The sequence below is a fragment of the Podarcis erhardii genome, assembly GCF_964252035.2.
Source record: "Podarcis erhardii genome assembly, chromosome: 9".
NCBI lineage: Eukaryota > Metazoa > Chordata > Lepidosauria > Squamata > Lacertidae > Podarcis > Podarcis erhardii.
Genome location: NC_138512.1, coordinates 42508224 through 42520410, shown reverse-complemented (window position 1 = coordinate 42520410; position 12187 = coordinate 42508224). Strand labels below are relative to the sequence as shown.

At 39.9% G+C, this 12187-nt stretch overlaps 1 protein-coding gene across 1 annotated transcript in view; it reads left to right on the top strand.

Annotated features, from left to right (window-relative positions):
- EDNRA (endothelin receptor type A) overlaps positions 1 to 6068 on the top strand; it is a 28845-nt gene extending 22777 nt beyond the window's left edge. Inside the window, exons 7-8 of the mRNA XM_081875414.1 lie at positions 212 to 320; positions 2379 to 6068. Of these exons, the coding sequence (XP_081731540.1) occupies positions 212 to 320; positions 2379 to 2519 (250 nt within the window). The 3' untranslated portion in view covers positions 2520 to 6068. The remainder of the gene's footprint in view (positions 1 to 211; positions 321 to 2378) is intronic.
- Positions 6069 to 12187: the final 6119 nt, after the last annotated feature.

Genomic DNA, 12187 nt, shown 5'->3' with positions numbered 1-12187 from the left:
GCACCAAGCTCTGCAAGTTCTCCACAGCTGACAGACACTTCTTAATACTAATTTATGCATGTGTCACAGTCTAACTTCAAACAGGACACATATTCTGTATGATCATATTTTTTGCTAGGTAGGTACCCAAGAAGGGATTTCACAAAGCTATATGTAATACGCTCCCAGAATGAAAAAGGTTGTAATGTTTTGCTTTCTTTTTTAACCCTAGCTTTTTGTTGACACTCGATTATATCGGCATGAATTTAGCGACCATAAATTCCTGCATAAACCCTATAGCACTCTATTTTGTCAGCAAGAAGTTCAAAAACTGTTTCCAGGTAAGGATTGTGATGTATTATAAAGAAGGAAATTAAGCTGTCAAAATATGCGTCTAAGGGAGAAAATGTGAAAGAGTAGCATTATTTCTTCCCACCCACTGATTGGTCACATAACCAATGGGAGACCCATGAGAATCTTTTAGTCATAATGCATGAAATGATCCACTCATGCAACATTCAGCAACATTTGCCTGAACTTGTTATTGTTTGCCTATATGTTGTTCCTGAAAGGCATTTAGCAAAATTTAGAATACCGTGCCTCCCTTTTAGGCATTTGATTGGGGAGGGGAGTGTATTGAGGGATTTATTCCACAGGGCAATAGAATTCTGCAGTATTATGAATTCTGTGGTCACTTCATAGATTATTACTTCTGGTGCAGAAATTTATGGTAAAAAAAGTTGTAGCATGGCTCTCAGTTGGCTCTTCAGTAAATGAGCAGGTATTAAGAACTTGAGCTTCTTGATTCCACACTACAGATTTTGACCTCAACTTTACACTGGAGGGTTGTAAATTCACCCACATCCTTTCCTTTGTAAGATACAGCTTCCCATAGAGAAAACCCACTCCCAAGCTTTTCATAAAGAACTAAAGTGAAGGAGACCCCAGGAATGTTGCACTATCATGTCCAGACTGTGCCCAATTTAATCAAGTCAGTCTTTGCCTATTTCTTCTGCAATTTAGTCCGCCTGATTCCTTCTGCTGTCAGATTTCATAACAAAGAGGATAATCCTCTTTTCACCAACCACTTACTTCTGTTCAAATAAGCCAGCCTCCTCAATCTTGAGGAACCTGTTTCATTTGGTGGGGGAGAGAATTAGCTGAAATGCTAATCACATTTGTGCATGTTGTTGTTTGTGAAAGTATCCCTTGTGCTCACAAGGGCCATATTTTCAAATCTTCCCACTACAACAAAGCCATAGCTGTAAACTTTTCCCTTTTTTTTAAGGGAAATTCTCTTATTCCGAATAGGATTCCTCGCAAGAAAAGGGAAAAGTTGACAGCTATGAACAAAGCTCTCCAGGATGAACAGCAACAGGGGTTGATATAGAAGTATAGGAAGGATGAGTAAATAACAGCATGCATGTTTTATATTGTAATCTATATGAATATGGTGAAACAGATAAGATACAAAGTTAGGTGGACTAAAGCTCACTGAAACCAGTGAGCTTAAATGTGGCCCAATCTCTATTCATCTTATGGCATTAATTCTTTGGTATGCTTATTTGGAGATCTTTTAATAGTAATCCAATAAATATTGGTCCAGCTGGTATGCAGGAATGTCTTGAACAGCTTACTCAGGAAAAGCTAATATTGAATTCAATACTTTGACCAAATTGGGACTGTAGAATCCAGGCCCTGATGTACTTACAGACTGACTCAATTCAGACATTGCACCAAACCATGACTAAGAAAGCTTACTTATGATATGATGTGATGTTTGTACTGACATACCATGGTCTATGGTTGACTAGCAAACCAGAAACAGACACCATATTCTGAAGTAGTTTTGCCAAACCATGGTTTGTGCCAACTGTGATTTGGTGTAATGTCTAAATGGGCAAATGGCGATTGCAGCTGCTGCTTTGCCTCCAGAGAATGCAATGTCATTAAGACAAGGGTGACCTTCTGACATTGTCTTCTAAGAAGATATAAAATGGAGGTACTTAATTAGACTTTTCTAACCTGTTGTTTTTGACTACAACACCCTGATTGTAATCCTTAACCTCTGGTCCTGTTGGCTTGGGCTGGTGGAGCTTTTGTCTAAAACATCTACAGAGCATGAGATTGGGGAAGGTTTCTCTAAACCATGGTTTGCATGCTGTACATTTAGAAGTTGAAGCCATGGTTTAGGTTCCAAACTATGGTTGGTGCAAACCATGGTTTAGCATGTTGTCTGAAATAAGCCTATATTTAGTATCATAAGAAAAAACAATCCAGTATTTTAGAAATCTAATTCTGCCCCTGCCCCGGAAACTTCTGCTCTCCACTGAAGACAGGGGATGATCCTTCATAAAGGAATGGAGTATTAACATAGTTTGAAATCTTTCTCTTGCCAGTCATGCTTTGGCTGTAAGTGCTACCAGACAGGGAGTCAAGTATCATCTGTTCCTATGAATGGAACAAGTATTCAGTGGAAAAACAACGAACTGAACAATCATTACACAGAACGGAGCATCCACAAAGACAGCTTAAACTGACGTTTGGTGGAGACTGCACTTTGTGATGGGCGAAAGCAAAAACGGTATACTGCAGCTTTATAAACAGAAAAACGATCTGGGATTCAATAAGCACATTTCATTTGAAGGCTCAGTGCCCTAGCACTTAAGTCCAAAGATGACCAAAGCATCCACAAGTGAAGCTCTGTACAGATTTCTAAATGGTAGCAAGAAAGCTTTACAAAGAAATTCATATTTTGGTGAAAACAAGAAGAATCTGCACAGCATTCTGCAAACTATCTGCAGACTCCAGGTGGACATTCTCAGTAAGTGTATTGTGCATGCTGCCCGTTTTGAAGAATTTCGTAAGTCACTGTGAGTTATGATGGAATTGTTTTGAAAGACTGACAAAATGTAGGACCTATAGATGCCCTGTGTTCCCATTCTCTTGACATGAGATAGTTTAGTAAGTGTATTCCACATTTTAAAGCATGTTCAGCCAGAAGCCTTTTTAATAGCAGGGGCCAGTGAGGCAAGGCAGGTGGACTTCCATTGTCCTCCTGGCTTTCCAACACAGCAGGTCACTGATGTTAACAAGAGGGGAGGAATGAGGCAAAAAGAGCTTGGTCAGTACAGTGCCTGGCAATGGGGGCATCAGATTGGCCCCACTGCCCCACACAACACTGCAGCAATCTCCCCATGCCTTTCCCATTCCCTCTCAGTAAGCCGGAAGAAATGACGCATTAACGGGATAATTGTCTTTTGTGTACATTGCTAGATGCATAGGACACAAACTGAGAGCCAAAAGGTATGGAAATAAAAGAGATATGCAGACTCCTTATGAACCAGGTATATTTGTATATATCAATCAGCATAAATGTGAAATCACATTTCAAGACCCATTTGCTAGCCATGTTTTCATTTTTCTTATTTGACTATGAGCCTTATACTCTAATCATTCCCAAACTTGGGTTTCCAGCTGCTGTTGGACCCAGTGGTCAGGGATGAGGGAATTGTAGTTGAAAAACAGCTGGAGACTCACGTTTGGTAAGCCCTGCTCTAATCTGATAGAATCTGTTATGGGGGCAAATCAAAATGGGAATGCCACAGTACTTATAATTTCTATCATGAAACAAGTGGAAGCGAGAGACCTTTGCTGAACGATTGCAAATCACCTCAGTCTGCTTTCTGTCCACCCCACCTAAAGAGTTCCAGAAGATTGCCTTCTGAGGCTGTGCTCTCTAGACTCTCATTAAATCAAATGTGCTTTGCTAGTGCCAGAGAAGGAACTTTTATTGTGGCAGCACCAATATGTGCTTTTAAGGTTGCAATCCTATGCACATTTGTGTTAAGAGTAAGTCTCCGTGGGACACCTCTGAGTAGGTATGCATAGGACTGTGTAGTAACCATTTGAAAACATTTTAATTCTGTGAATAGCATTATGAAAACATTTATTCAGGAGTTATTGTGTATGCTGCCCTGCTTACTTGTTTGAAACTGCTTTTTATCTTAATCTTTTTTCTGCTTTTATGGTTGTATTTTTAAGTTGCCTTGTAATTATTTTTTTTAAGACAGGGAATTAAAGTTTAAATAACTATATACACATGCACTTTCCCTACACTGTTTTTCCTATTTAAATTAACTGCTTAAGGCTGATCAGGCTGCTCTGGGGTTCCTGTACATTTCCCCCCATGGGTCAAAGAGCAGCATTGGAGCGTCTATTTAGATAGGGAAAACAGCTCAGGCAGGAAAGTTAAACCTCCCTTCTCCAAGACTGTGCTCCTATTCTAGTTTGGTGCTGCCTATGCCTGCTCTGAACTTAAAAATCTGGAGGCCCTGATAGCAGCCCCCCCCCCCAATTTCATTTAGTTGCACCCTAATCCACCAGTTCAGCCCAGCTCATATGAGTATTGTAACATGAATGGGGAACATGCATCCAAGCATGCCTTGGCAAAATATTGTTTTTGTCACCAAATCCCTCATGGTGGAAAACCAGGGTGAGTGATGGTGGGGTTGATTTAGACTATATTGAAATTTGCACAAGGCTTCTTAATAAAAAAAAACAAGAAAAAATCCCTAACAAATACAAGGAACTCCTGAAAGTAAGTCCATTGTAAAAGCATTTTCTATATCCTTCTTTGCTCCTGTTGTTTGTGCATCAAAATCCCCTTTTGAGTACAACAGTGATAGAAAAAAAATTGCTATCTCCACATTGCTTTAGACCATGCAGTATTTCAGTTTTGCTACAAACCATTCTGCTCCCCTCGGTTTTGCAGTACGTATCCAGCTCACAATGGCTCCAGATCTTATTGTCTGATATGTGAGTCCTATTAGCTTTAGTGGGATATACAAATAAGTAATGAAGGTTGCAGCCAATATGTTCGGAATTGCACAGGGAAATCCTGAAATCAGTCCCAACTGTTATTACCTCTTCTGCACATGAGTTGGCGGGGGGGGGGCTGGGGGGTTGGTCACTTCAGGCATATTCCATTGTTCGGAATTCATTTGCAACAATTATAAATCAGCCAGACCACTGCTGTTGGCAATGTAGCATTTTAAAGGTGTTAAATTTTGATATCTTATCAGTTTCCCACTTTGAATTGATGTATGTTGCCCTGAGCATCTCCTGAAGGAACCGGCAACTCAGAAATACAATAACAACAAAAAAAGTGATATTTGAATCCATGTAACTGCATAATAACATCCTCATCATTGTCATAACCTCCACCATGTGGCAGGGGTTCTTTTTGGCTGCTATTGCCATACAGGTAGCATTTTATTAGCCATCAAAATGTATTACATCTAGCAGTGTAGTATACAATATGCATGCTACAGGAAAACTGCCAGGAGATTCATAGCACCTGTGATGCCTAGCTGAGGAAAATAGCCACGTGAATCTGAACATTTAGCTGTATTTCAAGTGGAAGACACAATTCTGTGCATAATTTACTAAGTCAGATGCAAATCAATGGCTGGCCTAACTTTGTGTTGGGTTTAGGCCAAAGTGCCTGCAGTTAAATCTGCTAAACAATTCCGAAAAGCTTTACAGATAGAGTGTAATATTGTAATATGTATGTATATATATATATATATTTAACTATCCTGTGTAAATGTCTATGTATTTTTATGAGTGCTTATTTTCATGGCTTCTGTCTGTTTGTATACATATGTATATGTTCATGATTTCAAGCAAAATAGTAATGTGTAATTTTTAATAGGAACAAAAGTTTTTAAAAATTGTATTCTAAACAGCCTACGCATAACACTGTAGGAATATAAATATCCTTATATAGTGACATAAATAACTTTTTCTGGTTCCGAGACAGTGGAGTCAACTTCAGTGTCAATATGACAAGACGTGCAATGTGCTAACAATTTGATTTCTCTAGAGAGCCATTTATACTCCTGATTTTACCACTTCACATTGCAGTGGTTTACTAGAGCCATGAGTAGAGTGAAATATTTGATTTTTCATTCCCCCCTCCTCCTTTCCTCAGCCCTTTGAAAGCCTGCATTTCCATTACAATTCAGGAAACCATATTTCTGTTACCACATTTCTAATTGTAATAAAAGGACTGTATATTCTTCGTGCTCCTTTCTCAGCAGCATAATTATTCTTATTATGAGCTGGCCCTGTCGCTGGGCAGAGAGAGGCAGCTGCCTCAATTGCGGAATGCTGGAGTGCTGTTCCTCCTAGCTGTTTGCTTGAGTTAGTCTACGCTGTGAGCCCTAAGCAAAGCAGATGCCCTCAGTGGAGGATCACCAGTGTTGAAGTAGGATTCAGCTGCTAGTCCGATTGTCTTCTGTGCTTGCAATGGGGATGGGACAACAACCCGTCCTTCAGTGGAAAACCGTCTTGGTTCTACCCTGTTAATATGCATTCCCTTTATTTCCAATATTCAAAGGTAAGTACTATCTAATATATAGCCAAAATGACAGTAGCCCCACACGAGAGTGGTAGCAGCAGGCTCAGGGAAACTTGAAGTACACAAAATATTTAATGAGCATGTTCATTAGCCATGGAATCTACTAGATACTTCCTAATCACGGTCTTGGGGCAGCAGCAGACAAAATGCAGGTTCATACAAGCACCATTGTAGTCTCCCACTAGCTTCTTCCCTGCCCTGCCCTGCCCTGCCCATTTTGCTGCACACATGGTACCTAGGAAGCAGGGCCACAAAAATCAAAGCTAAATGTGTCCAATTTGCAGCCACAGCTCAGCGGTAAATCACAAGTTCGGTATAGCATACACAAATAAACCTATATGAAGCCTTGACTCTGGTATCACAGTCGAAAGACACAAATCTCAGACAACACCACAATATATCCTTATTCAGATAACTGACACAATTATGCCCCAGAATGTTTACCATATTAGTTTGGCTTGATTGCCACCGCCTACTGGTTTTCTCCCACCTCATGGTACTACTGTTCTGCTTAATTTATCACATCAGAACCAATGAGGGATGAAGGGAAACAGAAAAACATTGACCTGTTAGGACCATCTTCCCTCACTTTTGTTTATGATCTTAGTTGCAGACTCTCCCCCATTATGAGCTATGTGGAGAACCCACTAGTCCCCTACACTGTGTGTGCTTGGCCCACCAGGAAAACAACTAAGGTGAGTAACAAAGTGTGGCTGTTCCATCTACCAACCATGAGAAGAAGACAGCTGAAAGAGTCAGAGCATTTACTGAACATGGACAGTGGAAGAGAGATTTCTGTAAGCAACAAAAACAAAAATGGGGTTGCCATTCTTTATGTATATGTAAGTACAGGTTCTGAAATGGCTTTATTTATATTAATATCCATTATTTATTGTAGTTATGTCCCACTTTTCAATCAAGGATGGGTCTCAAAGTGGCTTGCAAAAAGGTGCAAACATAAAGGAATGTGTGACACAGCCATACAATCTTCTCTAGTCCCTGGCAATGGAAGTCCAGCTTCCAGGCACCATATGCTGCTAGGCTTCAACTCCCATTAGCCTCAGCGAGCATGGCCAGTGGGCAGAGAAAAGGGAATTTTAATCCAAAAACATCTAGAGGGCCACAGATTCCCCATTCCTGCTTTGGAGGGAGAAGAAGAAGAAGAGTTTGGATTTGATATCCCGCTTTATCACTACCCGAAGGAGTCTCAAAGCAGCTAACATTCTCCTTTCCCTTCCTCCCCCACAACAAACACTCTGTAAGTCGAGTGGGGCTGAGAGACTTCAAAGAAGTGTGACTAGCCCAAGGTCACCCAGCAGCTGCATGTGGAGGAGCGGAGATGCAAACCCGGTTCCCCAGATTACGAGTCTATCGCTCTTAACCACTACACCACACTGGCTCTCAATGGAGGGAGAAGGCAGAAAGAATATGGGGCTGGCTGGTGGTAAAGGTACTATCCCATGGAAGCAAACCTTACATTGATCTATTTAGGCTATTTAGGATCTATTTAGGCTAAGATATCTTCAAAAATATATTTTAAACAGTTGGTCTTGTACAAAAGAAGACTCCTTCTACAATGTACTTTACCTAATGTACTTTGGGTAAGGACCATAGCTTAGTAATCCATGGGAAAGCTCCAAGTTCGGTCCCCGGCATCTCCAGTAGGGCTGGAGGGGACTCCAAAGCAAAACCTGGGAGAGCTACTGGCAGGCAGTGTGTATACAATACTGAGCTTGATGGTCCAATGGTCTGATTCAGCTTCCCTTTGTTCCTATGGTCTGACTCAGTAGTATAAGGCAGCTTCCCTTGTTCCTAACACTATTGGCATAAAAACAAAGACAGTCGAAGCATTAAAATCAAATATTATGGTATTATAGAAGTACAATTTTTTGTAAGGTCAAATAGAGTGATATCTCCCAAAATGACACCATCTGTTAAGTGTCTACTTGCATTGCCTCACATAATCCCACTAAGGAAACTGTACCATTGCAAACACAGATCAGCAGTTATCTCTTAATTTGCGCCTTTTGGGCCTATTAAAAAGGCTGGATATTTTTACAATTGGTGGGGCACACGTAAGACACCATAAAGAAGGGGCTTGACAAATCTTGATACAATACACAGACGCCATGTGTACCACTGAAGAAGCCGAAAGAGGGGGTGATCTAAAAATGTAGGTCAACTGCTTTTTCTCTAGAGAAAGATGAAAAGTGAACTGACCTCCGAAACCTCAGTCAACTGTCAGCAAGATTTCTCTCTCCCTCCATGTAGACATGATTGCTGTTGAAATCAATTGCTGCTTGATTCACACTTTCACAGCTTTATGCGTTGCAGCAGTCACTGTTAGTCTCCAGTGGCTGTTCTGTACAAAATATATCAAAATTCCACTTCCCACTGGAATTCTATGCACACTGCACAAATGCACTTGGCTATGCTGGAATTCCAAACCAACCTACTTTTTGAGGTTGCTGCTCCTTAAAGAGTTCATTAGCATTCTTTCAGGGGAAAAAATAGTTTCAGAAAATTGCTCCATTGGTTTTCCCGCCATTTTTGACTGTTTTCTGAAATCGTTTCAGAAAGTGCCTCAAACAGCTGGAAAAAGCATAACGTTTAACCAAAGTTTGGGAAATTGTTGAGAAGTGAGTCTTGAGAAGAATATATTAACTTATCCTCTTTCAAAAGAAATATATAATGGCCTCCAGTTTCATAGATAAAACATTTCTTGTCACTTATTTTACAATTTATACCCCCATGGTTGTAGACTGATACCTTTTCTTCTTATACCCTGTGTTGAGAAAGTAGTGAACTGTCCACACCCGGCTAGACATAACATCCTGCCAGCAAACATCTCACAATCACAAACATCTGTTATGTACCTATTTCACAATCCCCCTTCTTTTATGGTTTGCTTAACTACCAGAAGCAGTCTGCAGCTGCCCCTCATCTTTCCAAAGCAGGCCAAACAGACATTTACTAGCTAGATAAAGAAAAACTCACAACCCCCCCCCCCATGATGCATAATCCCTTCTTTTGCCTCAAATGAAAAGCAGTTCTATTCAGATATTTCTTTGTTTTAAGTCATTTTAAAAGCCCTACTCGATCTGCTTCCCTTTATTCACAATGGTGACTGTTCTGCAATAGATCAGCATGCACAATAATGCCTTAACAAAATGATGTAAAATAAGACAGAGAATACAACATGTAGCACATATATATCTAAAGTCAACATTTGACATCATTTTACTTTCTTTCCACTCTTCTCATACCACACCCTGTCCCTTAAAATGAAGGATCTAGTTTTTTGCCCTCTCTCTCAATCACATTACTCTCCTCTCAGTCACGCTGCTGAGAGATAATGGATACATCTGAAATAATCAGGTCTGTCTCCATTAAGCAGCTGCAGGCAGTTTCTTGACCTACAATCAACAGGACAGCACTTGTTATTGTCCTTCCCATAGAGTGAACACATGGGTTTGCATTCATTTGTTCTTCTTGCCTAGCATCATCTACAAAAGTTTTTTTTTCCTTTTAACTGCCTCAGTAATTTTATACTTGTTTATATTAATTCCCAGTTGGCATATTGCTGTCCCATTTATACAGCTAAGAGCAATCCTTTTGGAGTTCTGTGCTTGAACTTTTGCCATCCTGAATGTTTTGGTGTGGTGTCATCTGTAAACTTTGCCACCCCATTGCTCACCCCTGACTCCAGATCATTTAGGTCTGTTCTAGGGGACACTTGGCTGGCTGGCTGAAGTCATCTATTATGCTAATGGAGACAAAAGTAAATTGCACTATGCAAAGCAGGCAAGGATCAAGTTCCAAAAACAGAAACTGAAGATCAGAAGGGCCAGGAACAAGTTGTGTAGCCTAGACAGGCAAGTAGTGTGAGTAAAGGAAGCAACAGCAAGGCAAGCTACTAAGTGTGAAGGATGGATCTTAAGTTATTTTTTTATCTGTTTTCATGAACCAGGATTGGTTCTTTGGCTCAGCTGACTGCATGCAGCCTAGGTGGTCCCTTTTAAGAACATGGTTCAACCACCAGCTTGATAGCTCATACAGTAAAGCATTAGTGTTCCAGACACCCTAAATAGCATTGTTTCCACTACAGATCCTTGGAAAAACCTGTTGTTTACTTTTGTCCATTGTGAGAAATGACCATTTATTTTTCTCCATTGCTTCCTGTTCTTTAACCAGCTACTACTGCCCGTTAGCATATGTCCTTACTGTTTACCCAGGAGATTTTGGTAGTGGGACTTCATCAAAGGTTTTTGTGAAGTCCAAGAAGTTTGTTTTACTCTTGAATTTGTCTGCATTGATAACAATCCTGTACAGATCTTTCTGCTTTAAGCATAGCCATTAAAAAGAACCCCTTTTAAGAATTTTTACCTGAATCACACTACAGAAGAATTCTGGAAAGACAAGTTGTTGGAAAGACGGGGGAGAACAAAATGGCTAATGTGGACATGTATTTTATATTAGCTTTGCAAAGATGTGCAGATAATACCATGAAAACTTGTGCATTTGATTAACTGTAAGCACTCATTATGGAATAAAACGATGAAACAGACATTTTTTAACAGAAGCATAGGCAAACATGGAGCTATCTGATGGGGAAAATAGACTTTGATCCTTGTAAATGTAGAAACAGCACTGTGGCTGGAAGACATTCATCTTACTAAATATATCCCTAGAAGCTGCTTTTTCTGAGATTACTCACCGACTAAAAAATAGTTTTGAGCAATCAAGAAAAGAATTTTAAAAACCTTTCTCCAATAGCAGTGTTGATTCGCATACGAGGGTATTTGTGGGTGCCTGCATTGACTTATTTGCTTTTGTGCTGGAGACTAAAGACATCTATAAAAGACACTAAAACTGGGCCTCCGGAAAAATAAATGTCTTTAATATTTTAAAGTGGCCTGTTGGGCCTCCTGAGTCTTTCTGACACATCATTCTCAGACCAAATACTGACTGGAATGCTGCCAAATAGCTCTTTTCCCACAAAACTTTAATAAACTTTGAGTGAAAACTGGAATTCAGTCATGCCGTTCCCAGAAGAAATCCTGACCTTGTTTCTCACTGAGGTGGCAAGCTGTGCATGGCCTGTCCCATGTTAGGTATAGACTCCTATGACTGAATGTTGCTTCATACAAAAAGGTCCCTGTATGCAGGAAGCTGGCATGTTACAGAGCAGGCAAAGGGAGAACCCTTCGTTTTCCTGACATCTGGCTTTCTATGTGAAGGAGCATTCAGTTAAATGATAGGAGTCCCAACCTGTAATATGATATGGTGCACCCCAGACACAGATTAACATCTCAGTGAAAACTCTTCTGGAAGCCATTTTCTTGTGGGGACAAGAGATGGGGTAGAAGTTTTATAAAATAAAATCACAATAATAGTTGATATAGTTTTAAAACACCTCAGTTGAAAAAATTCCAGTTGAGCATCAGCATAAATAAGGAAGTATTCCAAGACACTTTAAGGTTTCCCATATCAGAAGAAAACCAAACTAGCAGCTTTCACTGATGCAGCATTTTACCATATTTTCTTTCTAATACTCAAAAAAAGTTCACTAGTTTTACATAATTGCTTTGCAAAGGTGTTAATGTAACTTCTATAGCTTCTTTATTTTAAAAGGTCATTAATCACATGAAAGACAGGATTTCCTTCAATACCTTTAGATTTTTATACGGCAAGCAAAAGACGTACTTTTCTTGTATTAAAACACTAGTAATGGCACTTGTATTAAAAATTGACCACAATTAAATATATCCAGCTTTAAAGTCT